The sequence below is a fragment of the Chenopodium album genome, chromosome 5, assembly GCF_948465745.1.
Source record: "Chenopodium album chromosome 5, dcCheAlbu1.1, whole genome shotgun sequence".
Classification (NCBI taxonomy): domain Eukaryota; kingdom Viridiplantae; phylum Streptophyta; class Magnoliopsida; order Caryophyllales; family Amaranthaceae; genus Chenopodium; species Chenopodium album.
Genome location: NC_137838.1, coordinates 3,095,345 through 3,113,708, shown reverse-complemented (window position 1 = coordinate 3,113,708; position 18,364 = coordinate 3,095,345). Strand labels below are relative to the sequence as shown.

General features: G+C 33.6%; 3 protein-coding genes and 1 long non-coding RNA gene across 4 annotated transcripts; 1 reads left to right on the top strand and 3 right to left on the bottom strand.

The window, feature by feature from the left end:
* Nucleotides 1-2,868: 2,868 nt before the first annotated feature.
* On the bottom strand, nucleotides 2,869-5,966 carry LOC145630070 (pectin acetylesterase 9-like). The gene is made up of 10 exons (XM_081682307.1): nucleotides 5,784-5,966; nucleotides 4,840-4,966; nucleotides 4,614-4,693; nucleotides 4,407-4,493; nucleotides 4,194-4,318; nucleotides 3,979-4,096; nucleotides 3,811-3,888; nucleotides 3,604-3,709; nucleotides 3,358-3,506; nucleotides 2,869-3,108 (listed from the first exon to the last, which is right to left on the bottom strand). Exons 1-10 carry the CDS (start codon nucleotides 5,892-5,894, stop codon nucleotides 3,013-3,015), a joined length of 1,077 nt encoding a protein of 358 aa, XP_081538433.1. The 5' UTR covers nucleotides 5,895-5,966; the 3' UTR covers nucleotides 2,869-3,012.
* A 1,021-nt stretch (nucleotides 5,967-6,987) lies between these two features.
* On the bottom strand, nucleotides 6,988-12,085 carry LOC145631519 (eukaryotic translation initiation factor 3 subunit C-like). Its single transcript, XM_081683618.1, has 4 exons — nucleotides 11,960-12,085; nucleotides 10,785-10,852; nucleotides 8,931-10,694; nucleotides 6,988-8,214 (listed from the first exon to the last, which is right to left on the bottom strand). Exons 2-4 carry the CDS (start codon nucleotides 10,806-10,808, stop codon nucleotides 7,282-7,284), a joined length of 2,721 nt encoding a protein of 906 aa, XP_081539744.1. The 5' UTR covers nucleotides 10,809-10,852; nucleotides 11,960-12,085; the 3' UTR covers nucleotides 6,988-7,281.
* A 1,813-nt stretch (nucleotides 12,086-13,898) lies between these two features.
* LOC145631318 (F-box/kelch-repeat protein At3g06240-like) lies at nucleotides 13,899-14,681 on the bottom strand. Its single transcript, XM_081683395.1, has one exon. The coding sequence runs from the start codon at nucleotides 14,679-14,681 to the stop codon at nucleotides 13,899-13,901; it is 783 nt and encodes a 260-aa protein (XP_081539521.1).
* A 1,470-nt stretch (nucleotides 14,682-16,151) lies between these two features.
* On the top strand, nucleotides 16,152-17,075 carry LOC145630069 (uncharacterized). Its single transcript, XR_014112002.1, has 2 exons — nucleotides 16,152-16,246; nucleotides 16,681-17,075. It is a non-coding gene; the product is annotated as an uncharacterized LOC145630069 (long non-coding RNA).
* The last annotated feature ends 1,289 nt before the right edge of the window (nucleotides 17,076-18,364 follow it).

The following is an 18,364-nucleotide window of genomic DNA, read 5'->3' as shown; positions in this document are numbered from 1 at the left end:
ATTTCTAAAAACAAGAATAAAACAGGAAGAACAACATCGAACGAGTTAAACTTACGTGCATATGCGCGATTTAATTGTGATTTACTACTAATATATTGAACTAACATGAAAAGATCACACAAGTCGTCAAGTTGCAAAAAAAAAAAAAAAACTCCTGATAGAGAAGGCAAAAAGGAGCAAAGTGAAGCAGAAGACGGAACTAGTCAAATTATGGTGTGTGGTGTTGATGCAATGATGCATGCATGTATATGTTGCTGCAATATAATATTGCTAGCTGTCTTCTTCGACCATGCTATAGAAAATAATCAAATATGTAACGTTTATAGTATTGTTTTTTAGAACTATATTGTAAAGAGAAATAAGAAACATATCTTTCAAAGAAAAGGTGCCATGATGTATAGTAACATAAATTATTAGTTGTACACTGGAATATTGTAAAGCATAAGGGAATATTATGTTCTAGTGCATTGGTGCATAAGATAGATAATTCAAGTGATAAATGAAATTTCGATGAAAGGAGGTTTCTCATCATTATATGTTGCAACTTGATTGTAACTTATACTAAGCTACTAACATACATCATATCAAATTAGATTAATTACTACATGTCTATTATATATATCGATCTGTAAATTGAATTGGGTTGTCAGACATTTCCGTTTTAAGATTAATGAATTATATGTAACACTTTACATCATCAATTAGCTTTATAAGAACAAACAAATAGGATATCTAGATTACACTTGTAAGTAATCTTAATAAATCTCGTATTGTCTTTATGGTTGACATAAGTGGCTAAGTCTAGATTGTTTCATACAAAGTAATTTGTATATTAATCAAGATGATTTAACTAGAAGATTGTTTTGTCTTGATATAAGATGAATAGTGTTGTTGGGTTTAATGGGTTAGTGGCAGTAGTCACTACTGAAACTTGTGAAAATATTCTCTGGCATGATCTTTTGGACTAATAAAATGGCAGAAGTCAATTTTTGATCTGACAACCACTAGGTTGACTCAGATCAAGTTGTTTAGGGGATTGAGTACCTTACAAATTGTGGTTGATAAGTTGAATTTTCACAAATACTTGTATATAACAAACTTGTATACTGTACAAGTTTATATAAATTGAATAAAAAAATCGTAACTCCCCACGGTGGACATGTTGCCAACAAAAGTAGAATTAATTATTTAATTATATAATATGCGCTTTTTATCATATTCAGTATATTCAATAATTAAAGTTATGGAATATTAAGTTTGCGCATAATTCACTTGATAATAAGTACTTTGTATGAGTTATGTATGCATTTTCAAATTACAAAATTTATTTTGATTAAACATACTTTATTTTAATTTTGAAAGTTGCAAATGAACCTTTTATTCATATTTTCTTTGTTTTTTTTAGCTATAATGATTTTTAATTATACAAGCAAAAGTGAAAGGAAGGCCTTCAACACTTCAACCACGGCACATGATTTTTTTTCCCCTCCGTACCTCTCTTCTAGTACACCATACTTACCTAGCATAACATGTTGCAATAATGAAAGAAAAGAGAAAATACTAAATTTTGTGCAAAATTATCCAAGAAACTTCAAAATAATACAATTTATATTTTAGAACTAAGGTGATGATTTGGGAAAATAAAAAGAAAGAGAAAACAAATTAGGAAATGCAGACAAAATAACTTTTTAAGTTTGAACTTGGTGCATTGTGAGTTGTTTTCCACTACAAAATAAAGAAGTAATTTGACTAATTGCAAAAATTTAATAAAAAAAATAATATTTTGAAGTGGACAAAGCAAAAATTGCACATGCTTATAGAGTAGGTTAGTGAGATCTTAATGCACTTATCAAAGTAAAAGTGAACCTTCGTATCCCACCTCTCAATTTTCAACCGTTAGTCCTTATCAGGAAATCCTTTTAAAATTTGGCTAATTATAGCTTTTTTTTAGCTTATCTTTTTGACTTTTGGAAAAAAAAAACAGTAAACTGATGAAATACATGAATTCAATTGGTAAAACAGAGGACAGCAAGCATTACCCACTAACAAAAGCTTTTGGTCTACTTTTGTCCTTGTGTCATCATTATTTTTTATAGCTTTGGTTAATTATTAGTCTATGCTACCTAATTATGCTAATGAATGATTTTGAACTTTGTATGCATCATCTTTTGTGTTAGTTAGATCCCCATAAGAATTGTTTATTTCATGACATAACTGTTTTAAGGTGTCGTTATAAATTAGTGTGAGACGGTCTCATCTAAGTTTTATTTATTTTTTTAATTTTAATTTTTACATACAAAAGCGAGGGATACTTTTTAAACTATTAGATAGGTAAAAGATAAGTGTTGTCCGTTTTGGTTACGGTAGGAGACAATTAAGATATTGTATGGTATATATGGTCTCAAAGACGTCTAAGAAGTTGGATTATTTAGAGTGCTCTTCCCTTTGATCAAAGTTGAACTATCATGTACCTCTACTGAAGGTATAAATTGCTCTTTCCTATATCAAACAAGCATTTTCCATGTCTTTGACGGATAAAGGTTGTGTGGATTAGACAAAGGTCTCCTCAAAATTGAATTTCTTCCACATTCGGACTAGTTTAGCCATTCATAAGGTAATCCTATACGTCTAATGTTTAAATAGGAAATCAAACGTTCTTTAACTTGTAAATCTAATACTTGTACGAAGTAGTCCGAGTTATATTTAGCCACGGTCTTTATGACTTTGAAACAATACAATAATTTTTATCAGTTCAGATGTCTTTAGTAACAAAACAGATGTAGTAGATCTGGTAAAAGGTACAATAAAATTGAAGTACATTATTTGATTATAAGAATTGTGTTTGAATAACATATATATAATCCGGGTAAAAGTTTATTTTTCTTATAGGAATTTGTTCACTGAATATCACTTCATCTTTTTGCATCAGCAAAATCTGTGCATTATAATCTATCTTCACCTCCAAAAAATTCTCCTAATCCTATGATAATTCCCTTAGTTTTATCTTAGTCTCTAATATTGACAAGTAGAGTCACAAGGATATGGACAATCGATCAGCTTTGTCTCGTTTCGTTCAAAATACCAATCGCCAACAGCCTCTGCAATGGTCTGCAGGACATACAGAGTACAATTACTAGTTAGTATGTATACTTCAGAAATCCCAAGAGATAACACAAATTATATATGCAAACTAATATACTAAGCAGCAACGTTAGTATGTAAATATTTACGCCGTAACAAAAGGGTGTATATACTAAGATACATATAGCATGATCGATGCTGCTGTAAGAGTGAAAAATGACTTACTACTAGGATTCATATATTAGAAAAACGATGAAGAAAAGAATAATACAGTACCTTATTTTGCATTCTAGGGGAGTTAGCGGCGAACCAAGTTTCCTGATGCTGAGTTTGGCAATGTGCAAAACATGAATTAATGAACATTCCTCCACTTGTTGAAGATTTATAGAAAGAGTTTGTAGCATTGAGCATGTCTAGTCGAAAATCTGAATAACAGATGCATCATAACCTTTGTATATATTAAACCTTGTAGTACTAACTAAAAACAGGTTTGAAAATTGGTAATAAGTGACTAATTTAAACCTTGTAGTGTCTGAATTTGACTGTCAGTGCAAGTTGTTAAATTTTTCTTGCAAGAATTCCATACTCCTCCCGGATCAGCCGAAGATGGTACCAAGACGTTATAAAACTGCCAAAGCATATAATCAAAAACCAATAAGAAAATTCTAATACAGTAGATAAGTTCAACAGATTTAAGAAATACACAGAAACTAAGAGATGTAACACTACCTGCCATGTATCATATGCAGTGTTTAAGATGAAAATCGGAGTCTTGATGTAACTCAGGAGATATTGTGGGAAAAAGCACTGAAAAATTCAGATCAGAGCCTTATTATGATGTGATCAAAAGCAAGCAAATTATTATGTGAATATTTCAAGCAATTTGCATAATCATACTTGCTTAGGATCGATTTGAGAACTGGTGCAGATTTGGTTGAGATTTTGTTCAACTCCTTGAAGAGAAACGACATCATGGTACAAAGTTCTAATCATTTCACTCTTGGCTACATCTTTTCTGCAAGCATGACAAAGGTCTGAAATCAGAAAACATAGGGTAGGGTAACAGAAGGCGAAAATTTGAAGGACATAAGAGTTAATAAGATGACACTCACACGTCTAAGAAAAAACCGGCATCACTGATACATTTGACAGTAGCACTTCCTGGTAGAAACCTGGAGAAGTTGTCACAGTGCAGAAACACTGCTAAACCCCCTGCCGAGCAGCCAGAAAGCAAAGCCTGCAGAGTGCAGATCAGAGTACGCGTAAATGTCATATGCCTATGCCTTTTGTAAGGTTAAGATTAGAACTTTATCTCAATAATCTACCTTCTCTGCATGTACCAACCCTTGTGGAAGAAGATCAGAAATAATTGCCTGCCAAATTTTTTGCCCTCTAAAGTAAAGCGATGAGTTCTGTCGAATGTTAGCATACACAAATTAGAAAGAACAGAAAATCATTTACTGATATTGTGAGATCAGCCTGGCCTACACAAAAAATTGATCTGAAAAGAGATCAGGCTGAAATATATTTACCCCATTTTGGTACATGGAATTGCCAGCAAAGGAAGCTCCATCACAGTATCTTAGCATAACGCGATTCCAATTGTAGAAGTCTGTTATCAACATTACATGAAGCATATATAGCAACTTGCCATCAACAATGAGTACATAATTATAGTATAAAGTTTCATGGAACAAATATTAACCAAAAAATTTACAACAAACCAAGCAAGCAATAAGTCAAGTATGAAATAAGAACCTGGGTTGAGGGATTGGTTGTTGCTTAGGATCCCAGAAAAGACATTCTCAGTCATGTAGCTTGAAGAACCAATTCGAGTAGTAGCCCTCTCCAAGCATGATTTTACATCATTGCACCATCCACCACCCTACCAAAACATAATATCATTTTTTACACCATCATATGTATCGAGTGATCGAAATCCATTGTCAAAGCTAGCTAGCTTCATCAAATTTTTTTGTTTAGTAATTACAACAAGTCTTACTAATCCCAATCTCCTTCTCCAAGTTAAACTATAGAAGTCCTAACACTCCGCCTTTTTTTTTTTTTTTTTCACTATGATTTTTAATTATTCACAATAAGTAAGATAAGAACAAATTATTACACCAAATAATTATGATTTTGTACCATTTTAGTATAATTATAATTATTCTTAAATTACATACAGCACGTACTACAGCTAATACAATGCAAGCAAATCATTAAAAAAAAAAAAAGAAATCATGGTTTATTACAAATCATGATAATTTATATCTTTTTAGTATGATTCTAATTCAATTGTTAGTTTAATATCAACCTCAATATGGAAGCAAATTATTACAATTTTCTATCCAGTAGCAAATCACAATTACTCTCAATCCATTTACAGCAAATCATGATTTTATGAAAAAAAAAATGATTTTACCGAATCAAGGCTATTTTTTTTGTCTATGTTAGGAACATAAAAAAAAAAAAACCTTTGCTTTACCATCATGAACAAAGTACAATCAGTTGTATACTTGTATATAAAAAATTGCTGTAAATTCAAAGATATTAATTATCAACTTATGTAAAGACAAGTAATTAAAATTGGTTCTAATTACTCCTAATGTACTAAAATCTTTAACGCGTAATTAATAAAAAATTAACAAAATTCACTATTTTTAGACTTATAGTAGCATTATTATTATGAATTAGTGAATTACCTCAATGTGCAAAAGCCAGTTGCTTCCTCCAGAACCAAATCCTTTGCTGAACTGATATGCAGGTAAACTCCCATCCAAGCAATCTTCAACCACATAATTAAATTTCCCCATTTTAATAAAAAAATAAGGTTTAATATAAATAACAAAAATCAATTAAAAAAAAACCAACAAATTTCACCATTTTTAGACTTATAGTAGCTACATAAATTTAAGTCTCATTTGTAGGTTAAGACTTACATGCTCCAAGATCTTTGGCAGTAGTATTTTTCACCAATGTTATGCCAACCAAAGGTGATTGTGCGTAAGCACACCACAGCGCGAATGTCAGCAGAAGCAGCACAGCCACACTTAGCCTCAACGTCATCATTTTCGTACGTACAAAAACAAATTTCTAGTATATGGAGGAATTTTATTAGGACGTATAATTTTATTAAATCAAATCAAGATCCGCTCCTAGTAGATGGAGGAATGAATTAGAATGAGCTATATATATATATATATATATATATATATATATATATATATATATATATAGATGAGTAACAACATAAATGTCCTAATATATATGGAAAGATACGAGGGAAATGCTACCGTGCGTCTAATTCCTAATATAAATTTCTAGCATAAGATATGGGTTGACGTATGAGCTGAGTATGATTAGTGGGTTGACTCAATTAAATTACAAGTCAAATGCAGTAACGTTTGGACCAGAGTAATCATATCATTTCTTCCATTCAAGTATGAGTTGAATGATTACTAGACTAAAACATAATTTGAGCATTTAGATTCTTGAATGACATATGAGATACGACGCTCTCACATTAAAAAAATTCCCGCTCTTTTAGATGTACACGAAATCAATTACTGGTTCATTAGTAAATCATGCCATTGTAGGGTTTGATAAGTGCAACATCTATGGTGCATGTTAAGCTATTTTCTTTGCTCATTTAGATTTACTCGTACTACATTACTCTGAAAGGCAAAGTATACGAAGTAATTATCATCAACTGCCGGGGAGGGGGGGGGGGGGGTGCACGATGATCAAGCTCAACGTGTGAAAAACACGTAAAGACATCTCCGTCAATGTCCTCCCCACAGCCCCTTTTATCAGAAACATCTAAGGTTACATGCAATGCCACTTTCAAGCTGTACCCTGAGAAGGAGATGGAAATATACACCTCATTTGCGGTCACAAAAACGTAGATAGGTCAAACGAAAACCACAAGCTCTGAAAGTTTCAGTTAAAATTTAGCACAGAACAATGACAATTTTCAGAAACTAAAGGTAGAATAAAATAGGAGCTTCCTGCGCTTCAAAACACAAAAACTGGTAAAAAAAAAGCTTACGAAAGTTACAAGCTTACAACTAATCAGTTCAGTTAGTTTAATTGAAACCAGAACTTCTACCAAGAAATAAAAGAATAATGATAAGACGGAAACAATTTAGACTATTTAGTTTTAGAACCTTGGGGCAAAATTTTTCAGATGATCAAAACAAATTAACGAACTCCGCGATTAAGGCTGACCATACGGGCTGAAGAATCAGTGTGTTGTCCTCGCATGGATGCACGCCCATAAGAGCCTGCCCCTCTTGCATGACCACCATAATCTTTTGAATATCCACCTGCAGAAAACTGTCCTGGATTCATCGTCTTTCCTCCATATCCTGAACGCCCACCAGGTCTTCCTTGCTGGTACGAGTTGTCATGCCACCTACCACCACCAGAAGAGGCAACTGCAGAATAATCTGGTCCATCTCTTCTCCTGGGAGGCAAACCATCCAAAGTACCACCACCCAGCTTGGCCTCCATAGCTCGCTCATTATTTTCTGCGAAGTAATTTAGCTTCTCAGTCAGTTGGAAAGCAAGAGCCTGCAATCTAGTGTGCTCAACCTCATGGAAGATGATGCACCGCGTAGGCTGGTCCCATGAAGCACGCAACTCCTCATTAACCATCATCTTGCTCACAACGCTGTGTATCTGAGGCTCTGACAGTTCAAACATCTTAGACAGCTGGTCAAGGCTCAGAGAACTGTAAGAAACAGCATAAGTAAATAGGTAAGTCTTTAGGGCTGCTTCTTTGATCTTGGATTTCAGCATCTCAAAGACACTCTCTTTGTTTTTCAGGAGCTTCCACACATCCAGAGATGTGATGACATCAAAGGCCTTTTGAAAGTCTCCTTGAGTGAGGCCTCTAGTAGCAGCCATAGCATGATCCCGGACATTTTCAGGTGGGCCCCGCAATGTTTGTCTCTCACTAGCATCGAGCAATCTCCGGAAAGTCTTGCTTATAATCCTGCGCTGTGACTCAAAGGTGTTGGCAGCCATGTAAGGGACCTCCAACAGCATGGCACAAGTCAAATGAACTGCCTCCAAGAGTTCCAAATTGATGTGCATGTGGTATGGCATCTGCTGTCTTTTTTCTCTCATCTCCTGGTATATTGAAAAATCACGAGTGAGCTTTAAAAAACAATAAAAGAAGGCAAGCATTAACGTGATATTGCATTCTTGAAAACATAAAAAAAGTTTTTAGTATAAAGTTAATTTAAAACACTAAATTTATGGGATGTCTCTTTGTTCCTTAAAGCATAGCTAATTCCCCCTCATATGCAGATCCCCACTACAGCACTTGGCCACAGCCTGGTGTAGATTTACATCCATTTTTTCTATCAAATTGACAGTTCTGCACACTACATTGGAAGTAAGATATCCACAACTCTTAAATTTGACTCTTTTGCAAACAATGTTTTCTTTACAGATGACATAAACTCAAAGTGCATTCTAAAAATTTCATGAATAAAATCATCATAGAAGGGCCTTGATTATTACAGTAACAGGACACTAAAATTGGTTACTAAAAATCAATACCTACTTTCAACGCAACAAGAATGAATATACCAAATCACATAAGAGGGAAATCTAGGAATTAAATTGATCAGTAAACGCAGAGAATATTCTAATGACGTAGTCCTATTAAATTCTTCCTAAAATTCATCAGAAAAGAAGCCACTGCAAATCTGCAACTATCATGATCTGACTAGTGACAACTATACCCTGCAAAATTTGCTTAAAATTCCAACCAGAAGACCAGAACAACCACTGTATACAATAGCATTACAGATAACAGTCTCAAATATGAGCAGTCATACCTGTTCAGGGGTTTTCTCATGGTAACGGCTTTGAGAGAAACCTTGTGCAAGCAATTCTCTCACTCTACCAGTGGAATATATTTCAGAAAGGCAACCATGTCCTTCTGCAATCAGACCACTCCTAAAAGCACATAGACCGAGCTGAGCCATAGCTCTATTGAACAATATCTGGGTTGAAATATCCATGTGTTGAATTGTGTCTTGCAAATGACTCATAAGCAACAAATCACGAGCAACTGAAAATTCATCCATAAGAGCATGGTGGTATATATCGCAAAGCATTGCACGGGCCTTTGTTCGCTCATCTCCAAATTGATAAATGAGAGAAACTAAGCTATCCATCAAGGCCCTACTGCGCTCTGGAAATGTAGATTTCCGTGGCACAAGCTCAGGAGTAACTACAAACAAAGGGGGGCCCCTACCTAGATCAGCCCCCTTGGATTCCTCACCTACTGCTTCATCATTTTCTTCTTCTGATTGTTCAGCCAATTTCCTCATTGCCTCATAAACTTCTTGAGGCTTATAGTACACAAACTCAGCACGTCTCAGGGCTACTTTCGCAGCTGCCTTCAGATTACCACTTTTCTCCAAGTACTCTTGGACGTTTTGTGCCAGGACCAAAAATAAAGGCTCATCTCTGAGTCTTTCAACAAATTCACGTGTATAAGGATCTATAACTTGCAAGCTCTTGAAGAACTCAATATCTATTCTCTCAAGGAAGGCTACCAAGTTTCCCCATACTCGGATGGTACCCTTATGGTCTGGACCCTTCTGGGTTTCGTTTTCTTCAGGTTCTACTGAATCATCCACCAATATGTTAGGATACTGAGTGAGAATATCAAGTATAACAAACATATTCTGCACGCATTTCTTCCACACATTTATTGGCAAATGACCACTGAGACTAGGATTAATATCAAATTGGGCAGAAACAACACTGAAAAGGATCTCCAGCTTCTGAGCTGGTGTCTTTGCAACCCTAGTCAAGAAGGTGAGCCGCTCAACTAGCTCAATTTTCCCAGTTCCCTTCCTACCACGTCCAGCAACAATTTCTTTGACTTTCTTGTTCACTGTATCCCACGTGATCTCATTTGGATTTTTCAGTAACTTGGAATCTATAAGCTTATTGTTCTTCCCTGGCTTCTGCCAATCGCCATCCTCAACATCATCCTCCCTGGTGTCATCCTCCTTATCAGTCTCTTCAGTTTCTGACTCAGGTTCGTCAGAAAATTCTGATACATCGTCCGCCTCATCCTCTTCATCCCTTTCATCTTCAGACTCAGGATTTTCCCTGAATTTGTTAATCAGATCTTCATATTGCTTGTTGTTCTTCTTCAGATTCTGCTTCATTTTATTTAATGCTTTCGCATTGCTGGTGCTCATCTTTTTCTTAGCCTCCTTATTTGACAAAGTTTCATTCAGAAAATCCTCCAACAGTACAAGGGCCTTTATATAGACGTTGGGAACAATACCCGTCTCCACAACACGCATAACTTTTTCGAGTTGTTTATTAATCTTATCAAAGCTCTCTTGTAGGCTCACCCAGTCATTGATCTTAATGGCATTCTTCATCTGCTCAACAGTAGCAGACATCTCCTGGAAGCGCTTATCCTTAGTAGAAACAACTACTCGCTTATGGTCATCTGAATCCTCACTGTCATTATTATTATCAACATAATACTTACTTCCACCAGTTTCATCTGCATCAACCTCCTCTTCCTCATCATAATTACTCTCCTCCTCATCCTCAGTATCACTGTTACCCTACAGAAAGGGAAAAGGAAAAACAATTTTTCACTGGATGGAGAGCAAATTGAATAAAGATCGAGTAAGATTGGTTAAATAATGGCATACCTGATCCCAAAACCGCGAACTCATATTTCTTCCTTGTAAATATTTCACCAACTTCTAGTTTAATCAATCTGCAAAGCAAGGTATAGAAACTCATATCTTTAGCAGTCAAATAAACAACTATGAGCAGAAATTCTTCAAAATCAAGTAACAAAGGAACACCAGATGATGCAAATTACAGAAAATCAGATATCACTAACAACAATTCAATTCACGACATTAAAATAAAAAATAAATAAAAAGATCCTCACAGTCACAGTCATTAAAAACAGACAGAACAAATTAGCTGGAAAACTAAACACAATGCTGATTCCATCTTCACATTACTAAGAGGATGCATTCACCAATAACATGTAATCATTAAAAGGAAAGAAACAAGCTAAAGGGGTGCATTGTCCTGTTACTATTCACCAGACAATGTTCAAAAGAGGATGATAAGTAAAGCAATTATCATAAAATAACATCTCCCAACTCGTGTCGGATTTGCAAACCCTAACCTTTCAAACACAAAACGAACTCCTAAACCCCACAAATACTTCTCATGAATTAACTAGCCTCCATCTGCTTTCCCCCTCTACTTGGACTCGGTACACCGATATCATAAATTCATAATCTGCTTTTCCCCTCTACTCGAACTGGGTACACCAATATCATAATTGAAAGGTGAATAAGTTATTACAATAAGAAAGATAAAACAAACTTTTATAATGCGAAATAGTTTTGGGTATCAAACACAAATTCTTCAATCCAAACCCTCCTAAATTCCGCAAAATCACTCACTAAATTAACTACAATCAACGTTTAACTATGGTATGAGGGTAAATTGCATCAATTCTACAGAATAACAGCAAATTTTCTCAATTATAATCCCACAAAAGCGTACATATATCAATTTCAGAACAAATAGGCAAATAAAAATCTTTGTAAAGCAATTCAGAATCCAGCGTAAGAATCTGGGTAAAGGGATTATTGGGAATTTAACCTAATTAAAGCGTAAATCCCAAGCTGATTGAATTAATTCGAAAAAAATGCATAAGAAAGATCAAAACTTTAGCAATAGAACATACGTTCAAAAGAATTAATAAACAAGTGAGGAATTTCTAATTACAGCAGAAACAAATAACAAAAACAAGATTTGAAACCCAGGAAATTAAAATTAGAAGAAAAATACTCCGTACCTTAGAATTGAAGAGTGATTGCTCAGGCAGTGAGATAAAGTTTCGGAATTGGGATTTATGGAGACTATTGGAATTTGGAAAACTCCCCAAAACTAACGGGCTTATACTCCAATTCCTTTTAGAATTATTGACACGGTCAAACTTGACATAAATAAATATATTAGGTAAATATTTAACAATGTACGGAGTATATGATAATATTTGTGCTTTATTATCTTATAAAAAGAACTATGGTCAAAGTTAATAGAAACAACTATGGTCAAATTTAATAGAAACAATGAAAATAAGCTATATGTGTCAATTATCTTGGGGTAAAGAGAGTATACAATAATTGGCTGGCAATTCCTGACTCGACCCAATAATCCAACCCGAACCCTACCAAAAGCTATTGAGACAAACCTGAACTCAACCTAAACCAAATCTAATCTAATCTATCTAATATATATAAATAAAGTAAGCATTTTTCGGGAGCATTCGGTGCGCCACATAAGAAAAGATATTATTTTGACCAATGAAATTTTGGATTTTTCAGGAGCATTCGGTGCGCCACACAAGAAAAGGTATTATTTTGACCAATGAAATTTTAGATTAATAATTTATTTTAGAATTAAAAAATTCACTCGCCACCTAAGAAAAAGTGACGAATAAGATTTAAGAATTTTGCCATCTAGGTAACATATAAATGATTTTTCGGGAGCATTCGGTGCGCCACATAAGAAAAGGTATTATATTGACCAAATGAAACTTTAGATTAATAATTTATTTTAGAATTTAAAAATTCACTCTCCACCTAAGAAAAAGTGACGAATAAGATTTAAAAATTTTTCCATCTAGTTAAAAATAACGAATAATGAACAATTAAAATTTAAATTATTTAAAAAACTAATAATTATCTTTTTTTACATATATGGATGTAAATCTTTGATCGTAAATATCTTTAATCTCTCCCTATCCAGTATTATAAAAATTAGATATTAATAATGTACTCATCGAAACGAATAAAATTAAATCTCATATCACTATGTTTTTCTTATATATATAGAGAGAGAAATTTAATTAGAAGATTCCCCTAATTTTTTTAATAGTTAAAATATTCTACATGAGACTAACATTTTAAAAGAGAACGATTATATAAAAAAACGCATTTGCAAAGGACTTATTTTAACCAATAAATAAAATGATTTGTCATTTATTTTTTATTAAAAAATTTAATTGTCACCTAAGCAATAAAGAATAAGGTTTGGAATTTTAAATTCAAGCGGCACGTAAAATAAATAAACCTACAAAAGATAACTTTAGTGTTAAAATTTTTTTTAAAAAAATTATCTTATGATATTAGGAATTTTATCCAAATATCTAATGAATGATCTTCATATAAAAAAAATCTTAAATTAATAAAAATATTTACTAGAACCGTGCAATGCTGCAGTTTAATTCCACATGTAAAACGGCAACGTATGGTGTATTTTTTTTTTTTTTAACAGGTACTCCGTACTATATAAGCTAAAGTGAATTAATAATGAGTAGGTTTCAAAAAAAAAAAAAAAAAAAAAAAGAGTATTGCCCAACTATTAAATATCCTCTTATGATCTGAAATAAACAATAAGGTACCAAACATTGCATGATTACTGGATTAGGGACTAGGGAGCATAGGGACTAGTTGGGGATTTGTCTCAAGGGAAGAATTGCCGATTAGAACTCACATATTATTTTTAAATAAATCTTTTTAGGCAAGAACAACTACACACTAACACATATATGAAGTACAAAATATATAACATAATGTGAAAGATAATTATACTATGTTAATATCTTTAGTTTTTTTTTTTTTTTTTTTTTTAAACAAAAAATTATCTTTAGTTTGTTGATGAACAAAGAATCAAATTATAAAATTGATAAAAGGAATTAAAAGTTACATATATACAATTATAAGAATAATCTATATTTCTAATCTATTCTCCGATCCCATGAGAGGTGAAACAAGAGTTTCAACATGTGAGCACACGAGGCGGGAACAATGAAGTTTATCTAGTTGAATACATTTGTGTCTCCCATTATTGCTTCGGTAGATAAACCAACCAAAAGACTGCAACATACACATCAAAAATTGATAACTCTCCTTATAAATATTAGAAGCAAAACCATCCAACTCCTGTATATCTCTAATTTCAAAACCATCTTGTTTAGGACAAAGCTCAACAATCTTCTTCCATGATCCCCATTCTCCATATCGTTTTAGCTCCCAAACTACTCGATAACACACCCGGCCACTTCCGTCGTCGGACCTATATTCGGCTTCAAAACACAGATTGTCCTTAACCCTACTCAAATTATAAGAAACATACTCACATAATATAATGTCTTGGGGAAGTTGTACCTCATTGAAGGTCTCCGTCACCATATCGAACGCTAATATGAACGGCACTCCAAACGTAATCTCATTCCATTTATATATCAACCAATGTGATACATTATTCAACAACACAATCCCAAGAACGTAATGCGTGTTCAACCGTAGATTTTTAACGATATCAGCAGATAATGAATCTGACATGTATTGAACCCATTTATTAGTCCTTAATGTATATATGCTTACCTGAAATCTAATTCGATCATGTGACGAACACAGATTTAGATTGACTAGTTTGTGATCATCTATTGACGGAAGGTAGGCTAATCCCCATAAACCCGGATTCACATCATATACATAAGGTTCCATCATTATTGATGGTTTCGAAACGAATCGATGCTCCTGCGTGACAGGATTCCAAATTATGACCCCATTACAACAAACATATAAGCAAACCAACCCGTTACACGAGCCCAATATGCTGAAACCCTCGTCAGTTATTGAGGGAGGAAATTTATAATGTTGAAAGGTGACACCTAACAAATTATCGTGGCGTAAAACTACACTTCCTTTGTTAAAGATTGGTGACCGTCTTGTTTCGATGAGAACCCCGTGATTGTGGTCATTGGTGTTTGTTCTTTTGGCATGTAAATTGACAAATTTGCGGCTTGAGATTGTTGATAGCCATTGTTTCGAAACAGTTTTGAATCGAATTAGCGATTTTGGAGGTAGCCTAGTGAGGATTTCAATCGTCAAGAGATCAAAAGGTATAATAGGGTTGGTTGTTAGATTCATCTGCTCCATCTTAAGAGACGCTACTTCTATCTCTTCCATATTTTTTTTTTGTTGGAGAAGTGGTTTTTCTTGGCTCATCAAACAATGGCATGTATGATATATATAATGTATGTATGTGTTTGAAACCTAGAATGATAAAAGTATAATAAAAAAAAAACAAAAAAAAAATAAAAAAAAATTGAAAACTTATCAAATCATTAGCCTAATCAATTAGTGAAAACCCATAAATACCCTCTTTTTTTTTTTTTTTTGAAGAACCTAATAAATACCTCTAATTTTGGCTCTAAGGCCTTGATAATTCAGATCAGATATCGTTTTAGGTGTAGTTTTTTTATAGCTAAATATCTTTAATTTTGTAAGGAAAAAAAATGAAAAATCACACATCATAAAGAATCTAACAAGACCCCATCTATTAGCTATTACTAAAACAAAACGTTGCTGACATCATCAACCCTCAAACTGTTTTACGTGTCATTCTCACATTAAAAATTTTCCCTCCAATTCTATGTGTGATGTCATCAATTATTAATGATTTTTTTTAATCTACAATTTTGACTTCAATGCAAAATTTGTCTATATAAATTTCAATTAAGCAAGTTTTTCTCCTAAATTATAATTTCACATACCTAAGTTGTTTGATATTTGATGGTGATTTCAAATTTTTACTTTCCTTAAATGTAAATTATTTGTATATCAATTTTAAAAATATAAATTACAAGAAAGATTAACTCCAACCGAGCAATGCACGGGGATAATCTAGTTTGATATATTTTACCATATAGATTATCGTATAATTATGGTAAAAAATTTGGTCAAATCTGACTTTCAAATCAAATAAAAAAAAAACAAATCAAATCAGATCAGACCAGATAAGTTTAGATAAGTAAAAATAAGTGAACCAAACTAGCCTTACTATAATATTAAGAAATGTTCAATAATTCTACACGGGCCCATTAAATAAAAGCATAAAGCCCAGGCTGAAAATTTTAATAACCCACTTTAATTTTCCTGTAAACTTCACTGAAATTTGGAGACCGTGTTTTTTTTTTTTTCTTTTATTTTTCCGATCTTCAAAAACTTAGAACTGCCACCAGCAGCTCATTCACCGGCGGTGGAGGCGAAGTCGTTGTTGCTCTGATTCGGTATGTTGATTTCAATTTCACAACTGTTTTAATTCAAATTCATATTTATTTTCATTGCCATCCATTTTCGTATTATATATTCTCGTCTCATTCAATCTCAAGTGAACAATCAATTGTAATAATGATTTTAAGATGTTTCCTAAAGAATTCTTAATTTTGGGAACTGAATAAACTATTGAATTAAATCAATTAATTTCTAATGTAGTGCTTAATCAATTTATGTAATTACATTTTAAGCCATGAAAATTTAACTGTCGACTGTTTAGTTACCAGGGTATATCTTTCATTATGGTAAGAAAGTAATCACATTAGCTAATTCAATTGTAATTGTACCTTAAAAATTAAGAGTTTTGGATTTAATGGTTGATTTTTATGAAGTGTTTAAGATACTGTTGTTGATGAGTTTTTAATGATGATGTGAGTTTTTCATGTAGTAGGGATTGTGCACAATGGATCAAAACACCGGGAATGTAGCTTCGAAGAAGATTATGTCACCGTGTGATGTCGAGGCTCTCAAGAAATGCTTAGAGGAAAACAAAGGTGATTATGTCAAGTGCCAAGCACAAATCGAAGCTTTTAAGTCTTCGTGTTCTATCAATAAACAAGATTCTTTGTCGATTGCAACTAGTAACAATAGTGTCTCCAGATAAACTGAAACATTCTTGCTTTCACATGCTAAACTAATTCTGTATGTGAGAAATTGTACTACTGTTTTCACCTCAAGAATGGGTGCAAAATTTTGTTACTTATGGTCTTTAATACAAATGTTGGAGGTTTACATTCTGAATCACGTTTCAGGGCAATAAAATTTACAATAGATAGTTCTACTTGTTGCTGTATTGTTCACAGATTTTGATTGGAATTTTAGAATTCTGTATTGCTCTGATCTCATCGATCAGCTGATTTTTTTTAACACGGACTGACAGGAGTATGAAAACCTGGCTCCAATAGTTAGCTCATTCAAGTATCGTGTTCATATAACTTCAAACATGAGAATTTGCTGCAGTGCAGTTGCAAAACTTTGTCAGTTTAAATAAGCAGTCATCAGATATAATTCCATTGTCTGAAAGTGATCCCTGCATATTTGGAGATTGAAAAACAGATTTTCTTTGCAGAAGAGGGGAAAACAATGTTGAAATTACATTAGTATATAACTCCATCTAGGTCAAAAGCAAAAGAAAAATTCTATCCTTTTTTTTTCCCAACTATTTCATCTGAAATTTCTGAAAAAATAAATATGGTCCAACTTTGTGAATCCACTGAAGCATGCACAATGACATTTGATAGCTGCAGGAAAAATAATAGTAGCTTTGGCTAGTGTCATACTAAGTTATTAACAGAGGAATTGCAACTTACAGTTGCAAAGAAAAGAGTTGGTAGCAAATTTATGTCGGAGTGCTGCATCCCCGTAAATTTACAGTTGCGACCGCAGCATTCCCTTAAAGTTGAAGGGAAAATTCTACAGGACTGCCATAAGACCAGTGTTGCTCTATGGTACAGAATGTTGGGCTTCTAAGAAAGAGCATATTAAAAAGATGGAGGTTACGGAAATGCGCATGTTAAGGTGGATGTGTGGAAACACTTTAAGAGATAGAATCAGAAATGAGGTTATTCGCAAGAAAGTAGGTGTGGCGGGCATTGTAGATAAATTAAGGGAAAATCGTCTGCGTTGGTTTGGACATGTAAGACGGAGACCCGAGGGTGCACCGGTGCGAAGAGTGGAAGAGTGGGACCATGGAGGGATTAAACGAGGAAGAGGGAGACCAAAGATGACTTGGTTGGAAGGAGTGAGGAAGGATATGAAGTGCATGGATTTACGTGAGGATGAAGTTTTGGATCGTAAGGGATGGAGGAGAAAGATTTATGTTGATGACTACACGGAATAATCAAATTTGGTTCATGTTAGCCGACCCCACTTTTGGGATTAAGGCTTTGATTGAGTAGAGAGTAGAGTAGAGAAATTAGAAAATACAAAGGTACCATACTTGGTGTACAATAGCTGCAAAGGAAAACCAAGTTGCTTAAAAAGATCCTACACACAACCATCTTATTTTACAAGTTAATACAACAATAACACAGCTGATGCATTTGTCGTACGAACTTGGACTTACTACAACT